The 22,339-nt window shown below is 36.8% G+C and overlaps 1 protein-coding gene across 2 annotated transcripts in view; it reads right to left on the bottom strand.

The window, feature by feature from the left end:
- CNOT6 (CCR4-NOT transcription complex subunit 6) overlaps window positions 1–22,339 on the bottom strand; it is a 67,287-nt gene that overhangs the window by 21,994 nt on the left and 22,954 nt on the right. For both annotated transcript variants that reach the window (XM_082836550.1, XM_082836551.1), the window contains exons 3-4: window positions 8,167–8,353; window positions 5,887–5,972 (exon numbers count right to left, since the gene is read on the bottom strand). In XM_082836550.1, the coding sequence (XP_082692676.1) occupies window positions 5,887–5,972; window positions 8,167–8,353 (273 nt within the window). The remainder of the gene's footprint in view (window positions 1–5,886; window positions 5,973–8,166; window positions 8,354–22,339) is intronic.

Genomic DNA, 22,339 nt, shown 5'->3' with positions numbered 1-22,339 from the left:
AAAACCCTCCAGAAAGTAGGCACAGAGGGAACTTACTTCAACATAAGAAAGGCCATATATGACAAACCCAGAGCCAACATTGCTCTCAACGGTGAAAAACTGAAACCATTTCCACTAAGATCAGGAACAAGACAAGGTTGCCCACTCTCACCCCTATTATTCAACATAGTTTTGGAAATTTTAGCCACAGCAATCAGAGAAGAAAAGGAAATAAAAGGAATCCAAATTGGAAAAGAAGAAGTAAAATTGTCACTGTTTGCAGATGACATGATACTATACATACAGAATCCTAAAGATGCTACCAGACAACTACTAGAGCTAAGCAATGAATCTGATAAAGTAGCAGGATACAAAATTAATGCACAGAAATCTCTTGCATTCCTATACACTAATGATGAAAAATCTGAAAGAGAAATTAAGGAAACACTCCCATTTACCATTGCAACAAAAAGAATGAAATACCTAGGAATAAACCTACCTAAGGAGGCAAAAGACCTGTACGCAGAAAACTATAAGACACTGATGAAACAAATTAAAGACGATACAAGCAGATGGAGAGATATACCTTGTTCTTGGATTGGAAGAATCAACATTGTGAAAATGATTATACTACCCAAAGCAACCTACAGATTCAATGCAATCCCTATCAAATGACCAATGGCATTTTTCATAGAACTAGAACAAAAAATTTCACAATTTGGGGCTTCCCTGGTGGCACAGTGGTTGAGAGTCCGCCTGCCAATGCAGGGGACACGGGTTTGTGCTCCAGTCCAGGAGGATCACACGTGCCGCGAAGCGGCTGGGCCCGTGAGCCATGGCTGCTGAGCCTGCGCGTCCGGAGCCTGTGCTCTGCAACAGGAGAGGCCACAACAGTGAGAGGCCTGCGTACTGCCAAAAAAAAAATTTTTTTTCACAATTTGTATGGAAACACAAAAAAACACGAATAGCCAAAGCAATCTTGAGAAAGAAAAACAGAGCTGGAGGAATCAGGCTCCCTGACTTCAGACTATACTACAAAGCTACAGTAATCAAGAGCGTATGGTACTGGCACAAAAATAGAAATATCAATCAATGGAACAGGATAGAAACCCACGCACATATGGTCACCTTATCTTTTTTTTTTTTTTTTTTGCGGTACGCGGGCCTCTTACTGTTGTGGCCTCTCCCATGGTGGACCACAGGCTCCGGACGCGCAGGCTTGGCAGCCACGGCTCATGGGCCTAGCCGCTCCGTGGCATGTGGGATCTTCCCAGACCAGGCACGAACCCGCGTCCCCTGCATCGGCAGGCAGACTCTCAACCACTGCGCCACCAGGGAAGCCCAGTCACCTTATCTTTGATAAAGGAGGCAAGAATATACAATGGATAAAAGGCAGCCTCTTCAATAAGTGGTGCTGGGAAAAATGGACAGCTACTTGTAAAAGAATGAAATTAGAACACTCCCTAACACCATACATAAAAATAAACTCAAAATGGATTAAAGACCTAAATGTAAGGCCAGACACTATAAAACTCTTAGAGGAAAACATAGTCAGAACACTCTATGACATAAATCACAGCAATATCCTTTTTGGCCCACCTCCTAGAGGAATGGAAATAAAAACAAAAATAAGCAAATGGAACCTAATGAAACTTAAAAGCTTTTGCACAGCAAAGGAAACCATAAACAAGACCAAAAGACAACCCTCAGAATGGGAGAAAATATTTGCAAATGAAGCAACTGACAAAGGATTAATCTCCAAAATATACAGGCAGATCATGCAGCTCAATATCAAAAAAAACAAACAACCCAATCCAAAAATGGGCAGAAGACCTAAACAGATATTTCTCCAAAGAAGATATACAGATTGCCAACAAACACATGAAAGGATGCTCAACATCACTAATCATTACAGAAATGCAAATCAAAACTACAGTGAGGTATCATCTCACACCTGTCAGAATGACCATCATCAAAAAGTCTACAAACAATCAATGCTGGAGAGGGTGTAGAGAAAAGCGAACCCTCTTGCACTGTTGGTGGGAATGTAAATTGATACAGCCACTATGGAGAACAGTATGGAGGTTCCTTACAAAACTAAAAATAGAACTACCATACGACCCAACAATCCCACTGCTGGGCATATACCCTGAGAAAACCATAATTCAAAGAGTCATGTACCACAATGTTCATTGTAGCTCTATTTACAATAGCCAGGACATGGAAGCAACCTAAGTGTCCATCAACAGATGAATGGATAAAAATGTGGCACATACATACAATGGAATATTACTCAGCCATAAAAAGAAACAAAATTGAGTTATTTGTGGTGAGGTGGATGGACCTAGAGACCGTCACACAGAGTGAAGTAAGTCAGAAAGAGAAAAATAAATACCATATGCTGACACGTATATATGGAATCTAAAATAAGAAAAAATGGTTCTGAAGAACCTAGGGGCAGGACAGGAATAAAGACACAGATGTAGAAAATGGACTTGAGTACACTAGGAGGTGGAAGGGTAAGCTGGGACAAAGGGATAGAGTGGCATGGACATATATACACTACCAAATGTAAAACAGATAGCTAGTGGGAAGCAGCCACATAGCACAGGGAGATCAGCTCGGTGCTTTTTGTCCACCTAGAGGGGTGGGATAGGGACGATGGGAGGGAGGTGCAAGAGGGAGGAGATATGCGGATATACGTATATGTATAACTGATTCACTCTGTTATACAGCAGAAACTAACACACCATTGTAAAGCAATTATACTCCAACAAAGATGTTAAAAAAATCAAATAGTGACAATACCAAACACTGATAAGGATGCAAGGAAACTGGATCACTCATTTATTACTGGTAAAAATGTAAAATAGTACAGCAGTCTGGAAAACAACCTGGCAGTTTCTTAAAAAAAACTGACCATGAAATTAACCTATGACCCAGCAACTGCACTCCTGGGCATTTATCTTAGAGAAATGAAGACTTACATTCACACAATAACCTGCACACAGAATGTTAACAGCAGCTTCATCTGTAACAGCAAAATACTGGAAACCACCCAGATGTCCTTAAATAGGTCAATGATTAAACAACCTGTGATACATCCATACCAAGTAATACTACTCAACAATATAAAGGAGCAAACACCCACAACCTGGGTGAATCTCCGAAGAATTAACCTTGGGTATGGGGAGGGGAACCCAATCTCAGAAGGTTACACACAGCATGATTCTATTTATATATTATTTTTTAAATAACAAAATTATAGAAATAGATAACATATCAGTGGTTGTCAGAAGTTCAGGAGTGAACTGGGGCAAGAGGAAAGCAAGTGTGCCTATCAAAGGGCAACATGAGGGATCCTTTGGTGATGGAACTGTTCTGTACCTTGACTGTATCAATGTCAATATCCTGGTTGTGATGCTGTACTACAGTTTTTGTTTTGTTTTGTTTTTTATTTTCTGGCTGCAGTGGGTCTTCGTTACTGCGCGGGGGCCTTCTGTAGTTGCAGCGAGCGGGGACTACTCTGTTGTGGTGTGTGGGCCTCTCACTGCGGTTGCTTCTCTTGTTGCGGAGCACAGGCTCTAGGTGCGTGGGCTCAGTAGTTGTGGCTCGCGGGCTCTAGACTGCAGGCTCAGTAGTTGTGGCGCACGGGTTTAGTCGCTCCTCAGCATGTGGGATCTTCCCGGACCAGGGCTTGAACCTGTGTGTCCTGCATTGGCAGGCGGATTCTTAACCACTGTGCCACCAGGCAAGTCTATGTAGTATAGTTTTGAAAGATGTTATCACTGGGGGGAAATTGGTAAAAGGCACATGGATTGTTCCCTGAATTATTTCTTACAGGTTCACATAAATCTCTTATCTCAAAATAAAAAAAAGAATACACTATCTAAGGTTCTAGTCCTATCTTTCACAGTAGAACAATTTTGAAGAACATGGAAAAATGTAAAAAAAAAAAAAAGTGACGCATGCTAGCCCTATGCAATCAACTTTAAAGAAAATGATATGAACTGATTCATGAGGCAGAAGTACTTTGGCTCTGTACAAATGGATAAAATAGCAAATAGACATGATTTTTGAACTAAGTGATACATTTTCTCTTCCAAATAATTAACAGGTGCCATGAGAAATCATTAAAGAAGTTTTCAGAGAGCAAGGAAAATGTAACTGTCTTAAGAAGTAGCTAGCACAGCATTAAAGTGTAAGTTGCAAAGTCAGGAAAATAACATAGGATTTGTCTTAAAAAGGTGAAATCAAGTGAAAAGACTGCTATTGCAGACAGACATGTAACAATGTCCAACAGAATAGCTGAGATAAACGAACTATCTCGGTGAAACTATACTTCCAAGAAAGAAACATAAAGGCATAAATGTTGAACAGTAAAGGATCTTTCTGAAGTGGAAGACCAAGGACTAATCAAAAACAAATGTGCCATAAAGACTTCCCTACCTGGCCCCAGCGTTTACTTAAATCAGTGTGAAAATTTGTGAGCAATGACCCTAACTTCAAATAAAGTTTGTAAATCCTTAGAGAAATGAATACAGATTAAGGTTTGTAAAATATATACTGTAAGATTACAAAACCTTGAACCAGAGGGACACACAACAGTAGCTGCCTCTGGGATGAAAAAGAGACTAGAAGAGGAACAAAGAGGGCCTTAATGTTCTGTAATGTTCTATTTCTTTTGCATTAAAAAATGGACACAAAAGTGAAAAAATATTAATTGTTAATTCTGGTAGTCTGTATATGAATTACACTTTGCCACATTTTATATATTTGTTTTTCAAATTTCAAAATAGGAAAATAAGAATAAATTAGACTTATCATAGGGAGATACAACAGAAAAGGCATTTGCAGCTCACATTTCCCTGACTTCCATTTTAAGAGGCCTCAGCCAGTGTAGCCCATACAGACAAAAACTTTCCAAAGAATGATTTATAAAGCTGATGTTTGTTGAACATGGTTTTACATATATTTGTAAATGTATTGTTTGCAATTTCCATTTGTTTTTGTGAACAATACCATTACTTTTATAATATGAAATGGATTTACAGAAATAAAACCTCACTTTATAACTGTATTTTTAAGAAATAAAAGTACACTTCCTGAAGACTTCATCATGTGATTTTTTTGGGGGACCACACCACATGTGGGTGTGGGATCTTAGTTCCCCCACCAGGGATCAAACCCATGCCCCCTGCAGCAAAGGGCAGAGTCATAACCACTGGACTGCCAGGGAAGTCCCCCTGTGATCTTTTTTAAGGAATCAATTATAGAGTAAGCTGGATACATCTACAAGACTGGTGAAGAACCACAATGTGATAAAAAAATTTATAGGTTTTGACATATTATTAAAATGGGACTTTTAACCTTGCTGGCTTAAAAAAATATTTCCCAATAGTTCTTATTAGGTTAATTATGTCTCCGAGTTCTAAAATATTAGTAAAGTCCTTATAAATCAATTTTAGTTTTGAGTTTTAAAGAAATGCTTAAATACTGGTCTTTATTAGAGGATCCAAACAGATCAAAATTTTCTACTTGCTTTCTGCATTTTGTGAGAATCTCCATTTTTTGAGATTTGAACATAAAACAAACAAACAAAAAAAGCTGTTTTACAGGATGATGAAATAAAGTCTGACGTCAGGAATGTATCACCAAAACACAGAGGTGACTAAAAGAAAGGCTAGAAAAGCAAGGCTGGGCTAGGAGCAAAAAATAAGAAGAAGACTAGCAGACAATCTGTAGGTGAAAAAGAAAGAAAACCATTGGACTGTATCTAACAAAATGATGAACTCTGGGGAAGAGTGAACCTGCAAATCCCTGGCAAAAGGATTCCCTTTAATGGCTTCTTTAGACTCAAAAGACATACATACAAACCACAAGAAGCACAAATATGGGAAGTCATACCTTTCAGGCCTAAAGTCTGCAACTGAAACAGTTTTCCCAGCTCAAAAGGTAGAACTCGTAACAGGTTGTTATTTAAATGGAGTTCCCTGTTGATGTAAAAATTCCAGGAAGTCAGAAGATATATTAACCTTTAACTAACAGCTAAAATCAACAATATAATTTCTAGGAATATAAGATGTAAGTTCCTAAGAATACAAAATTTAGTATTATATGCCAATGTCTAGTATAGTGCTTCTTAAATCATATGTGGTTAAAAAAACAAACAAAAAGACACAACAAAAAAACCCCAAACTGCCACAGACCAATACATTTGTAAAACATAGGAAAAAAATCAATTACTATAAAAATGTGATGAGAAAAAAAAAGACCAACAAAATATAAGCCCCAATTTTTTTAAGGGTATTGGATTCAAAAGACACTTGCTGTGTATCTCACTGCAGGCTGGTGACACACTTTGAAAATGGCACAGTCCAGATACCACCCTGAGAGCAGAACTGGTCTAGCATACATGGAGGTCTAATACACATGTTTAAGAAAGTGGAAATGATAAAGCAGCCTAACATGTGAATTGTTAAAAGAAAATTTAAATGATCATATAGTACCAAATCAAAATAGTTTATGGTAGTTGCACAATATGTTTATGATTAATAATACTAAAGTTTTACTTTAGAAATAATGGCAGCTATATTAATAACTACTGATTATTTTAATGATTTGTTTTGTATAGAAAATATAACTATGAAAGGAATCTTCAGTAGGAAAAAAAGAAAGACCCAATATTAAGATATTGGCAATGTCCTATGATAAGTTTTTTTTTTTTTTTGGTACGTGGGCCTCTCACTGCTGTGGCCTCTCCCGTTGCGGAGCACAGGCTCCGGACACGCAGGCCCAGCGGCCGTGGCTCACCGGCCCAGCCGCTCCGCAGCATGTGGGACCCTCCCAGACCGGGGCACGAACCCGTGTACCCCGCATCAGCAGGCGGACCCTCAACCACTGCGCCACCAGGGAAGCTCCTATGATAAGTTTTATTTGTCAATGTTTACATGTGAATGTGAACTACTGATACTTCTATAGCCCTTGGTTCTTGGAATTTAAATGAAGCTTGGTTACCACTGAGTAAACCAGAGGTTGGTGAGGCCATAAACTGAATAAGAAAAACTCACTCTGAATACTTGGTTCCTGTTTATTTCCAAATATATCACACAGGAAAGGAGGTCCTTTAAGTAAATTTGGTTCAGGGGATTAAAAATAGTCATGGTATACACTCAATAATTAAGCCTAAAAAATGTCAAAGGGCTGGAATGGAAGCAATAGAGGTAAAGAAACTCTCACAAGGTCCTTATTCCTTTTTACTATGCAGCAAATGATAGAAGGCAGCAGAAAAGCCAGTGGAATTTAAAAAAAAAGGGGGGGGGAGGTAATATGAAATGGGGCAAGATTTTCTATTGGGATTAACATAATAGCTGGAAATTGGCTTTATATTCAATCTGGGTAGATCTCATCTATCTTATAAAACAGAGGTTACAGCAATTACCATTTACTAATACAATATGTACCAAGCAGTGTTGCTAGTAGTTTCTTAGTCATTATCTCAAATATCTCTAATCTCATCCTTAGTTGGGTCATTATCATAGCAACTTCATGGATGAAGAAACACTCTGCAAGGTTGTAAGAAGCTTGCCCCAAATCACACAACTTGTAAATGACTGAGTCAGGTTTCTAACCTGAACTCTGTGTGACTCCACATCCTATCAACCTCCTATAGCCCACACTATAGGTCCCCATATTCAATCACTAATTCTAGCTTCTTTCAAGTCCTGGCTTTGTTACTGTCATGCATACAAGCCCTGGGATGGCCAAAATGGGATCATTAATTGTCAATGGCTTCCTGGATCCCATATTAAGGATGGTATAGGGCCCCAGAATTTAGTGGGGGAAAAGCATCTCAACTGTCTGTCACAGGTGAGTGAATATATGGGATAATACAAGTGCCTTCTATTTGTTTGCCCCACTTTGTCCAAAAATTTTGTTTCAAAAATAAAGTATATTACACAAAACAGCAATAAAGTAAATTTTAGGCAATGGATCTAAATGACTTATTTATTAGCTGACATTCAATTTTCCCAGAAAACTTTACCTGAAGAACATAGTCATGTTTAATTGTGTTCAAATACCATTAAATTGACAATGTCGTTTCCCAACAAAGTGGTGTTTCCTAACAATATAATAATATATTCTTTTAGGGGGTATATAGCTATGTAATAAGTTGAATCTGTATACCTGAGTGATACCATGTTTCCGAGTTCTGCCGGTAGACTCCGGATTTTATTAGAGGACAGGTCCAGATACACCAGATTGTGAAGCTTGGCAATGTCTGAAGGAATGCGGGACAGGGAATTGTCACTTAGATACAAAGCTGTCAAGTGAGTTAGTGACCACAAAGATGAGCTTAAGCTTCTTACTTTTCCTGTAAAAGAAGAAAAAAATGGGGTAAGAATTATATAGTGTTCTATACCAAATGTAAAATAGATAGCTAGTGGGAAGGAGCTGCATAGCACAGGTAGATCAGCTTGGTGCTTTGCATCCACCTAGAGGGGTGGGATAGGGAGGATGGGAGGGAGATGCAAGAGGAAGGAGATATGGGGATATATGTATATGTATAGCTGATTCACTTTGTTAAACAGCAGAAACTGACACACCATTGTAAAGCAATTATACTACAATAAAGATGTTAAAAAATTATATAGTGTTCTCTACAGTTTGGTCCCTGGATTAAGTAACATTTTAGATATTTTATTGAGTAATAATTTTTTTAAAATAAATTTATTTATTTATTTTTGGCTGTGTTGGGTCTTCGTTGCTGCACATGGGCTTTCTCAAGTTGTGGCGAGTGGGGGCTACTCTTCATTGTGCTGTGGTGGTTTCTCTTGTTGCGGAGCACGGGCTCTAGGAGATAGGCTTCAGCAGTTGTGGAGAGGGGGCTTCAGTAGTTGTGGCTTGCGGGCTCTAGAGCACAGGCTCAGTAGTTGTGGCGCACAGGCTTAGTTGCTCCGCAGCATGTGGGATCTTCCTGGACCTGGGCTCAACCCATATACCCTGCATTTGCAGGTGGATTCTTAACCACTGCGCCACCAGGGAAGTCCCATATTGAGTAATAACTTATCACACAAAAAATTGTGAGAAAGGGGTCAATAGTAGAAACCTTACCGATTCTAGAACAATTCACTGCTATGATTAAGTTATAAACTCTCCACTTGGCAGACTAAAAAAAAAAAAAACCCATTTAAGGCAATATATCAATATTTAGATTCCAATGTTATTTTTAAGAATACAATAGTTAAGACTTTATCCTTTAAATTAGCCTCAGCTATGACAAGAAAAAGCATGAATAATTTATAGTAATGATAAGTCCAATATTTCAACATGAATGATTTGGACTTATGCAAAAAAAAAATCAAATCTAGTATCTCAGAGGCTATTCATAATCTATACTCCAGAAAACAAGAATTTTGCCTAAAAACAGAAGATACGTGAGATATTCTCAGCTTAGCAAACTTTTAAAACCAAGAGTACCAAAGTAATAATTTCATCAATAATCATGTAATTAGACAAATCTGTACTGTATAATTAAAAGGAAAAACACCTGCCCAGAAGCATTTCAGATATTAAGTCATAACTATACATAATCAAACAGTAACAGACATAGGATTCAAGAGGTAAGAGTTGTAACTAGAAACAATAATTTCTTTCAATGCAATATTAAATCTGTACTTTGGCAGTTCCTGGTAAGATGACAATTGTTTCTAAATTCACCTAAGAATTTTCCCCATAATATTTTTTTTTTTTTTTTTTTTTGCGGTATGTTGGCCTCTCACTGTTGTGGCCTCTCCCATTGCGGAGCACAGGCTCCAGACGTGCAGGGTCAGCAGCCATGGCTCATGGGCCCAGCCATTCCACAGCATATGGGATCTTCCCGGACTGGGGCACGAACCTGTGTCCCCTGCATCGGCAGGCAGACTCTCAACCACTGCGCCACCAGGGAAGCCCTCCCCATAATATTTTTAATAGTGCAGGTTATAGTCTGAGAGAGAATGAAACAAATGGATGTAATGAAAATGTAAGTCTTTGAAAACTGATTTTCTATTGGCTGAAAAAGCAGTCTAGAGACTTCTAATCAAAATGGAATAACAGGGACCAAATTTACTATCCCACCTGAACAAGTATAAAACCAGACAATATACATGAATCAACAAATATCAGAGATCAATCAGGAGATTGATCCAATAGGCACAGGAGAGTGATCCCTGAAGGATGAAAAACAAACAAGACAGGCCAACAGCAGCACAGGGAGGGGATTCCAGGGAAAGAACACTGATCTCCCGCAAGTTCAGGACACAGAGCGAATGTCCAGGGAAGCCAGGATGACTAGAATTTACAAAGGCAGAGTACCAGAGAGGAGAGAGATGAACAGAAAGGTCTGGAGATTTGAGGTTCCCCTCAAGTTGTCAACTGAGTACTGATCACCATATGTATGTGAGAAATTGCCTGAGCCAGAGGAAAAAAACACCCAAAAGGAGTAAAGGTAACAACCCCTAGGTTCACACATCACCCAGGTTCACACATCACTCAATAAGGTAAAATTCACAATATCTGGCACCCAATTAAAAATTACTAGGTATGCAAAGAAACAGGAAAATATCATCCATAATGAAAAGTCAGTCAATTAAGACCAGTCCAGAAAAGATAATGATGATAAAATTAGCAGACAGACATTAAAAGTTACTTTAATTACATTCCATATGGTCAGAAGCTAGAAGGCTAAACATAGTAACTAGTGATACAAGACAGCACACTCAAATTGAATTTCTAAAGTTGAACACCATGGTTAAGAGGAAATGGGGAATGACTGCTAATGTGTTGAGGGGACAGTGAAAATGTTCTCAAATTGACTATGGTAATGGGTGCACAACTCTGTAAATATATAAAAACTACTGAATTTGCACCTTAAGTGGGTGAATTGTGTGAATTATACTGTTACCAATTACAGCTGTCACCAAAAGAGAGGCAGACAGACACACACAGAGACAGAAAAATTTCCACATTAATGCACTGAAGGAAAAATGTCCTATTGACCTAGCAACCCAGAAAAAAACTTTCAAGAGTGATGGCAAACTGCAAAATGAAAAGAGCTATGGAGATGGATGGTAGTGATGGATGCACAACATTATGAATGTATCTGATAAAAAAACCTTCCCACAAAGAATATTCTAGAACCAGAAGAGTTCATTGGCGAATACTACCAAACATTTAAGGAAGAATTAGTATCAATTCTACACAAATTCATCCAGAAAACTGAAGAGGACACTTCCCAACTCATTCTATAAGGTCATCATCATCCTGACACCAAAACCAGACAAAACTAGTACAAGAAAGTTACAAAATGACATCCTCATGAACATAAATGTAAACTGACAAAACAGATCCAACAATATATTAAAAGGATAATGACCAAGTAAGATTTGTGCCAGAAAATGCTAGGTTTGTTGAACATTCAAAAAATATAATTTAAAAAATGTTTTCTCAGAAAAGAAAATCATCTAAATAAATGCAGGAGCATTTGACAAAATCAGCATCCATTCCTGATTTTTAAAAATCTCATACCAGCTGATTTTTCAGCAGCAACTCTACAGGCCAGAGGGGAGTGGCACAATATACTTAAAGTAATGAAAGGGAAAAACCTACAACCAAGAATATTCTACCCAGCAAGGCTCTCATTCAGATTTGGAGAAATCAAAAGCTTTACAGACAAGCAAAAGCTAAGCTTTACAACAAACCAGCTTTACAACAAATGTTAAGGGAACTTCTCTAGGTGAAAAATAAAAGGCCACAACTAGAAAGAAAGTTATGAAAATGAAAAAGCTCACCAGTAAAGGCAAGCATACAGTAAAAGTAGGAAATCATACACACACACAATCCTAGTAGGGAGGCTAAAAAACAAAAAGTAGTAAAATCACTATGTCCACAATAAGCAGTTAAGAGATACGCAAAAAAATAAGACGTAAAATGTGATATCAAAAACACTAATTGTAAGGGGAGGAGAGTACAAATGCAGGGTTTTTAGAATGCATATACACTGCTATACAAACCTCATGGTAACCACAAACCAAGTATCTATAATAGATATACACACAAAAAAGAAAAAGGAAATCAAACGTAACACTAAAGACAGTCATCAAATCACAAGAGAACAAAAGAAGGGAAAAAAGACCTAAAAAACCAAATCTAAAACAATTAACAAAATGGCAAATAGAATATACATATCAATAATTACCTTAAACGTAAATAGACTAAATGCTCCAACCAAAAGACACAGAGTGGCTGAATGGATGCAAAAACAATACCCTATATACGCTACCTACAAAACACTCACTTCAGAACTAAAGACACACACAGAGTGAGTGAATGGAAAAAAGGAATTCTACCCAAATGGAAACCAAAAGAAAGCCAGAGTAGCAATACTTATATCAGACAAAACAGACTTTAAAATAAACATTGTTACAGAAGACCAAGAAGGACACTACATAATGACCAAAGGATCAATCCAGGAAGAAGATATAACAACTGTAAATATATATGCACCCAACATAGAAGCACTTAAATATATAAGGCAAATATTAACATACATAAAAGGAGAAATCAACAATAATATAATAATAGTAGGGGACTTAACACCCCACTTACATCAACGGATAAGTCATCAGAGAGAAAATCAATAAGGAAACAGAGACCTTAAATGACACATTAGACAAAACGACTTAACTGATAAATATATAGAGCATTCCATCCAAAAACAGCAGAATAAACATTCTTTTCAAGTGCACATGGAACATTCTCCAGGACAGATCACATGCTAGGCCACAAAACAAGCCTTGGTAAATTTAAGAAAACTGAAATCATATTAAGCATCTTTTCTGACCACAATGCTATGAGACCAGAAATCAACTACAAGGAAAAAAAATGCAAAAAACACAAACAATATGCTATTAAACAGTCAATGCACCACTGAAGAAATCAAAGAGGAAATCAAAAATACCTAGAGACAAGTGAAAATGAAAATGAAACTGAAAACACAATGATCCAAAACCTATGGGACACAGCAAAAGCAGTTCTAAGAGGGAAATTTATAGTGATACAGCTAACCTCAGGAAACAAGAAAAATCTCAAATAAACAACCTAAACTTACACCTAAAGCAACCAGAGAAAGAACAAACAAAACCCAAAGTTAGTAGAAGGAAAGAAATCATGAAGATCAGAGCAGAAATAAATGAAATGGAGACTAAAAAAATAATAAAGATCAATAAAACTAAAAGTTGGTTCTTTGAAAAGATAAACAAAATTGATAAACCTTTAGCCAGACTCATCAAGATAAAAGGGGACAGGGCCCAAATCAATAAAATCAGAAATGAAAAAAGGAGAAGTTACAACCGATACCACAGAAATACAAAGGATCATAAGAGACTACTATGAACAACTATATACCAATAAAATGGACAATCTGTAAGAAATGGACAAATTCTTAGAAAGGTATAATCTCCCAAGAATTAACCAGGAAGAAATAGAAAACATGAACAGACCAATTACCAGTATTGATTTTGAATCAATAACTTTAAAACTCCCAACAAACAAAAGTCCAGGACCAGACGGCTTCACTGGTGAATTCTACTAAATTTTTAGAGAAGAGTTAACATCTAACCTTCTAAAATTATTCCAAAAAATTATAGAGGAAGGAACATTTCTAATCTTGTTCTATGAGGCCAGCAACACCCTGATACCAAAATCAGACAAAGATATAACAAAAAAAATTACAGGCCAATATCACTGATGAACATAGATGCAAAAATCCTCAACAAAATAATAGCAAATTGAATCCAACAACACATTAAAAGGATCATACACCATGATCAAGTGGGATTTATCCCAGGGATGCAAGGATTTTTCAATATCCACAAACCAATCAATGGGATATACCACATTAACAAATTGAAGAATAAAAACCATAGGATCATCTCAATAGATACAGAAAACACTTCTGAAAAAAACCAACATACATTTATGATAAAAAAACTCTCCAGAGGTTGTGGATATAGAGGGAACTTACCTCAACACAATAAAGGTCATATATGACAAACCCACAGCTAGCATCATACTCAATGGTGAAAAACTGAAAGCATTCCCTCTAAGATCAGGAACAAGACAAGGATGCCCACTCTTGCCACTTTTATTCAACATAGTTTGGAAGTCTTAGCCACAGCAATCAGACGAGAAATAAAAGGAATCAAATTAGAAAGGAAGAAGTAAAACTGTCACTGTTTGCAGATGACATGACACTATACACAGAAAATTCTAAGGATGCCACCAGAAAACTACTAGAGCTCATCAATGAATTTGGTAAAGTTGCAGGATACAAAATTAATATACAGTAATCTGTTGCATTTCTATACACTAACAACAAACTACCAGAAAGAAATGAAAGAAACATCATTTTGCATCACATCAAAAAGAATAAAATACCTAGGAATAAACTTACCTAAAGAGGCAAAAGACCTGTACTCCAAACAACTATTAGACCCTAATGAAAGAAACTGAAGACAACAAACACAGATGGAAAGATATATCATGTTTTGGATTGGAAGAATCAATAATGTTAAAATGACCATACTATCCAAGGCAATCTACAGATTCAATGCAATCCCTATCAAATTAACAATGGCATTTTTCACAGAACTAGAAAAACAAATTTTAAATTTGTATCAAAACAGAAAAGACCTCGAACAGCCAAAACAATCTTGAGAAAGAAAAACAGAGTGGGAGGAATTATACCCCCTGACTTCAGACTATACTACAAGCTACAGTACTCAAAACAGTATGGTACTGTGACAAAAACAGACACATAGATCAGTGGAACAGGACAGAAAGCCCAGAAATAAACCTACACACTTATGGTCAATTAATCTATGACAAAGGAGGTAAGACTACACAACAGAGAAAAGACGATCTCTTCAAAAAGTGGTGTTGGGAAAACTGGACAGCTATATGTAAATGAGTGAAATTAGTACATTCTCTAACACCATGTACAAAAATAAACTCAAAATGGATTTAAGACCTAAATTTAAGACCAGATACTAAAAACCTCCTATAGGAAAACATAGGCAGAACAATCTTTGACATAAATTGCAGCAATATTTTTTGGGGATCTGTCTCCTAAAGTAAAGGAAATAAAAGCAAAAATAAACAAATGCAACCTAATTAAACTTAAAAGCTTTTGCACAGCAAAGGAAACCATCAACAAAACAAAAAGACAACCTACTCAATGGGACTAAATATTTGCAAATGATATGACCTATAAGGGACTAATATCCAACATATATAAAAAGCTCATAAAACTCGATATCAAAAACAACCAACCCGATTAAAAAATGGGCAGAACTGATTAGTTTTCCAAAGAGGAAATGAAGATGGCCAACAGGCACATGAAAAGATGCTCAACATCTCTTATCATTGGGAAATACAAATTAAAACCACAATGAGATACCCCTCACACCTGTCAGAATGGCTATCACCAAAAAGAACACTAATAACAAATGTTGGTAAGGATGTAGAGGAAAGGGAACCCTCCTACACCGTTGGTGGGAATGTAAACTGGTGCAGCCACTGTGGAAAACAGTATGAGGTTTCTCAAAAAACTAAAAATGGAATTACCAGATGACCCAGCAATTCCACTCTTTAAACACTAATTCCAAAAGATACATGCTTCTCAATATTAATAGCAGCATTATTTGCAATTGCTAAGACATGGAAGCAACCGAAGTGTCCATCAACAGATGAATGGATAAAGATGTGGTATATAGATACAATGAAATACTGCTCGGCCATAAAAAGGAATGAAATTTTGCCATTTGCAGCAACATGGATGGACTTGGAAGGCATTATGCTAAGTGAATAAGTCAGAAAGAGAAAGACAAATGTTGTATGATATCATTTATATATGGAATCTAAAAAATATATCTAGTGAATATAACAAAAAGGAGGTACACACTCACAGATATAGAGAACAGACTAGTAGTTACCAGTGGTGGGAGGGCGGGGGCGATATACGGGTGGGAGGTACAAACTACTGGGTGAAAGACAGGCCACAAGGATGTATTGTACAACACGGAGAATATAGCCAATATTCTATAATAACTGTAAATGGAGTGTAACCTCTAAAGATTGTATAAGAAATTTGAAAAAAATTTTTAATAAAAATAAAATAAAATGAATCCTCTTGTACACTAAAAAAAAATTTTTAAACTCTCAGTAAGCTAAGAATAGAGAGCTTCCTCAATCTTGATAAAGGGCATCTACAAAAAGCTTAGTGGTTAAGGGATAAATCCTTTCCCTAAGGTCAGAAACAAAGCAAGAGTATCTACTCTCACCACTACCATTCAACATTATACCAGAAGTCCTAGCCATTCCAAGAAGACAAGAAAAATTAAAAACTGAAAAGGGAAAAGTAAAGCTCTTTATTTGCAAATACCAAATCATCTATTTAAAAATCCTATGGAAACTATAAAAATGCTACCAATATGTGAGTTTAGCAAAGTCATAGAACAAAAGATCGATATACAAAAATACTGTATTTCTGTATGCTAGCAATGAACAATCAGAAATTGAAATTTAAAAATCATAACATTTACAATTACTGTATTATATATCAAAATTATGAAACATTTAGGGGTAAATTTGACCAAAAAAATGTGCAGAACCCATGTATACTAAGAACAACAATGCTGAGAGAAATGAAAGAAGTCCTAAGTAAGTGAAGAGAGATACAGTGTTCACAGATCAGAAGATTCAATATTGTTAAGATGTTAGATCTCCCCAAAGTGGTTTACAGAGTCAACAATCCCAATGAAAATACCAACAAGTTTGAAACTGGCATGCTGATTTTAAAATTCATATGAAAATTCAAAGGACTCAGAAAAGCCAAAGCAACTCTGAAAAAGAACAAAGCTAAAAGACCAACACTACCTGATTTCAGGACTAATTATATAAAGAACTCTCAAAACTCAATAAAAAGAAAACAACCTAAAACAGGTAAATGATGTGAACAGACACTTCACCAAAGACGACATAGAGATGGCAAATAATCACATGAAAAGATGCTCAACATGAGTAGTCATTAGGAAAATTCAAATTAAAACCACAATGAGATACCAGTGCACACCCAGAAGAATGGCTAAAATTAAAAACACTTGCCTTGCCAAGTGTTGGTGAGGGTATGGATCAAAGACATGTAACAGGAATGTAAAATGAGACAACCTCTTTGCAAAACAGTCTGTCAGTATTTTTAAAAGTTAGACATACACCTATCATATGACCAGTTCCATTCTTAGGTATTTGCCCAAGAGAAACAAAGCTATGCCCACACAAAGACTTACACATAAAATGTTCACAGCAGCTTAATTTGTAATACCCAAATACTAGAAATCATCCAAATATGTTCATCAACAAGTGAATGATAAACAAATGTTGGCATATCCAAATAATGGAACAATACTTGATAATAAAAAGAATGAAGTACTGACCAACAAAAATGGATAAATCTCAAATTAAGTAGAGTAGACAAAAATAAAAGAGTACATACCTTATGACTTCATTTACATAAAAATTCTACAAAATGTAATCTATGGTTATAGAAACCAGAACGGTGGTTGCCTGTGTATGGGAGAGGGGATGAAGAAATGAGGGTGGCAGGGAAGGATGGATTACAAATTTAGGGGAATGATGGGTATGTTCATTCTTGAATGTGGTGATGGTTTCAAAGATGTACACATAGATCAAAATATATCACATTACTCAATTATTACATGTCAACTATACCTCAATAAAGTTGTGTAATAAAATCTATCTTGATCTAAGAAGGTGTTTTTCCTTACTGTATAATAAGAGTAGAATCTGTGACACAGACTATTTGTAAACTCAATTTGATTTACTTAATTTTCAGGTCATAAAACTGAAACACACAGCTAATATTCAATATGAATAAAGCACTTAAAATATAATAAACTATTTACTGAGAGCCCACCACGTGTTTCAGCCCCCTACCCTCAAGGTACTACTTAAGAAGAAAAGGTAAAAGGACTTGAGAAATGTATTTTTATACTTCAACTTAATTGGAAGGATATAAAATTCTCAAACAATAAGGTAGCCTAAAAGAAAACCAGAAAGTCTGTGAAGAAGGGAAGGGAAAAATAAAAGTCAAGTATAAGGAATCATGTATAAATACATCAATCATACAGGGGTTGGAGACAGAAGGGAAGGGAAGACTCAGATCTCTACCATACGCCAAAAAGAAAAGTTCTGGAATAAATTTATAAACACCAAAACCCAGAAAAGAAATGGAAGAGAATATATCTAAGCATAACTCATATCCTAGAATCCAACAACGAAAGCACTGTCAGGTTTGAATTCATTAAAATTTAAAACCTCTACAGTTGACCTTTGAACAATGTGGAGGCTCCACACATAACCTGCAGTAAGTCCTCTGTATCTGCAGTTCTGCATCCTCGGATTCAACCAACCTTGGATCGTGTAGTACTGCAGTGTGCATTTACTGAAAAAAACCTGCATATAAGAGGGCCTATGCAGTTCAAACCGGTAATTGCAAGGGTCAACTGTATATGGTGGAGATGTCAACATGTTCGGCAGCCAAAGAGATAACATCCATTAATTCAGCCAACTTTCAGTGACTAGTATGCTGGTGTGGGGACAGAATGGTAAATAAGACAAAGTTCCTACCCTCAGGATTTTTTATGTGAGCTCCATAATAAAAAATAAAACAAAAAGTATGGGCTTCCCTGGTGGCACAGTGGTTAAGAATCCGCCTGCCAATGCAGGGGACATGGGTTTGACCCCTGGTCTGGGAAGATCCCAAATGCCGTGGAGCAACTAAGCCTGTGCGCCACAACTACTGAGCCTGTGCTCTAGAGCCTGTGAGCCACAACTACTGAGCCCATGCACCTAGAACCTGAGCTCTGCAACAAGAGAAGCCACCGCAAATGAGAAGCCTGCGCACCGCAATGAAGAGTAGCCCCTGCTCGCTGCAGCTAAAGAAAGCAGCGCGAAGCAACAAAGACCCAACACAGCCAAAAATAAATAAATGAAATAAATTTTTAAACAATAAAACAAAAAATAAAGCAATCAGCAATAGGAAAACGAACAACAGATAAGAACAAGTAAATCAATCAATAAAAAACAAAGGATCAGTAATTTTAAAAAGTTCATTTCAGTAATGAAAGAGATGCAAATTTAAATAAAACACTTCTACCTATGAAAATAGCAAAGAAGATTAATACCCAGTAATGACAAGGCTAAGGGGAAAAGAGATGCACTCATGCATTATGGGAAAAATACAACCATATTTTAAACCATATTTTAATCCTGTAGTAACAGCTACTAAAATTTTAAATCTGAATATTCTTTGCCCCACCACAATTCCACAATTAGAGGTTTACCTTATGAAAATGCTATTCAAGTATGCCAAGATATATACTGTTAGTAGTAGGGAAAAATTTGAAATAACATAAATGATCATTAATAGGGCATACTTAAATTTTGGATCACACATACAATGCAATTCTGCAGCCATTAAAGAGGATGCAGTAGAGCTATATACATTGATATGGAAAGATTTTTTTTAAAAAAAAGAAAGTAGGAAAAAAGCAAATTTCAAAGCATTATATTATAGTACTCCATTTTTGAAAAAAATTTGGTTTAAAAGATCAAAGGTTGGGCTTCCCTGGTGGCGCAGTGGTTGAGAGTCCGCCTGCCGATTCAGGGGACACGGGTTCGTGCCCCGGTCCGGGAAGATCCCACATGCCGCAGAGCAGCTAGGCCCGTAAGCCATGGCCGCTGAGCCTGCACGTCCAGAGCCTGTGCTCCACAATGGGAGAGGCCACAACAGTGAGAGGCCCGTGTACCACCAAAAAAAAAAAAAAGATCAAAGGTTATAGAAGCAAAAGAATGTAACATACTGTAGAGAAAGATAAATCTCTACTAGTAGAACTAGGTTATCCAAGAAATTAAGGTTCCTAATTTTCTGGTAGAGGGCAATGAACAAGGAAGACAACTTTTGAGGTTCTGATGACATCTATTTACTTCTCCATAAACTGAACATATTCATGAGCACTCAAAAATTTGCATTCAAGTTTAAGCAGTTTAGTGACGTGAGAAAAGCTGGGATTATCCTGGTCTAGGTTAAGAGCCCTGTTTTGATAAGTAATTTCATTCTAAAGTGCCCAGAATCCTTTATTGCTAAATATCAGGAGACAGAAAGAATCTAATTAGTGCTCTCTGAAATGAGAGGGGTGATTAGCAAGCACTAAAGAGATCAGGTGTAATCACGGTTACCTACAGAGAGATCACTACCTCCACATTTGCAGATTCAGAAAAAAACCCGAAATCTTGACTAAATCTCTAAAACTCTGACATCGTAGAAGAAATAAGAATTACAGTTGATCTTCATTACTCCTGGATTCTGTATTTGCAATTTGCCCACTCCTTCAAATTTATGTGTACTTCCCAAATCAATTCTTACGATTTCACAGTCATTCACAAATATGCGCAGAGTAGTAAAAATTGGAGTTGCTCAAGTTTCCAGCTGAGGTCCAACAAGGCAACACTCTTTCTTCTTGTTGCAGCTCTCACAATGTAAACAAGTATCTTTTTCACTATTTAGTGCCACAGTTTTTGCATTTTTGTGCTTTCTAAGTGATTCTGATGTATAAAATGGCCCTCAAGTGTAGTGCTGAATGCAAGGCTGTGTGATGTACCTTAGATAAAGCATCCTTCAGGCACAAGTTACAGGGCTGCTGGCCATGAGTTTAATTTTAATGAGTGACAATATACATTAAACAAGGTGTCTTTAAATAGAAACACACAAAACAGCTTAAGTATTGATCAGCTGACAAAAATGTTACCACCAGAGGTTCATAGGAACCTAACTCTTTATTTCCTCTGGGAGTAATGGTTCAGTATTTGCTAACTCAGGTAGTTATATAGAACATAACTACAGCGAATAATGAGAATCAACTATAATTGGAAAAGGTGGTAATTTGAATTTTTCTCCAGTCACAACTCCTGATGAAGTTCAAGACTAGGATTTCAGGCTCCTAGCAAGGGAAACTGCAACCTCACAAAAGGAAGACTCTGTTGTAAGATTTGGAAAGAAACTAGATTAAATTACACAAAGGGTGCTAAGGAAAACATCTGGCAGATTAAATATAGCAATAATGCTTAGTTTAAAAATAGCAGCGTTGACATGGGAGGAAATGAACTTAATGCACCAAGTGTTAAGTTCATATGAGTTAACAAATGGAAGTTTCGATCGATAAAGGAAAACACAATTACAAAGGTACATACACATCTGTTGAACTGTGGTGGGAAGGAATTCATGTCCTCATAGCAACAGAGAGATGCAGCTTGTTCAAATTAAACAGATCTAATAAGTAAAAGATTATACCTGAAGGTAATAAGCCTAGAACCTGAGAATGGAAAGACTAAGGCCAAATATTAGGAAGAAGACAAAAAGTGAGAGAAAGGGGAGAATGTTAGTTCAAAATAAAATGACCACCACAGTGTGATGTAGAAAAGAATGACACATTCAAAGTCAGGGGACTTACATTTTACAGTTCTGTGCTCTACCACTAAGTAGCTCTACCACTTAATAACTGCCCTTAAGAAAAGAAGATGTTTAGGGGCTTCCCTGGTGGCGCAGTGGTTGAGAGTCCGCCTGCTGATGCAGGGGACACGGGTTCGTGCTCCGGTCCGGGAGGATCCCACATGCCGTGGAGCGGCTGGGCCCGTGAGCCATGGCTGCTGAGCCTGCGTGCCCAAAGCCTGTGCTCCGCGGTGGGAGAGGCCACAGCGGTGAGAGGCCCGCGTACCACAAAAAAAAAAAAGAAAAAGAAAAGAAGATGTCTTTTTGCAAAGCTGAGTCACTAACATCTAAACTAGTTAATCTTACACTTTTCTTAAAAACATAACATTTTTTAGATGAACATGCTTATTAAATAATACAGCACCATTAAAAAAAATTCTATCACCCAGCATAACTACCATTATATCACATTCATATTGTTAATATAAAAAATAAATAGGAATCAAAATGGACTGAACTATACATGCTTCTTTAATTTGATTTAATAAAAGGAAAAATGAAAAACTAATGGAACTATATAGACCTTCAAACTTTTTTTTCTTTTTCTTTTGCTACAAAAGATTTTCTAAAATCCGTCTAAGTTTAAGAGAAGTTCTAAAACACATTAAAGGTTAGAGTCTTTATAGTTTTAACTGCATGCTTCACCTTTAAACTTGACTCCCTATAATAAAACAGAAAGAGATCATCGTTTTA

This window comes from Leucopleurus acutus (assembly GCF_964270905.1).
Source record: "Leucopleurus acutus genome assembly, chromosome: 3".
Lineage (NCBI taxonomy): Eukaryota > Metazoa > Chordata > Mammalia > Artiodactyla > Delphinidae > Leucopleurus > Leucopleurus acutus.
Note: the sequence above shows the minus strand (reverse complement) of the source record. Positions and strands in the feature narration are given on the sequence as shown.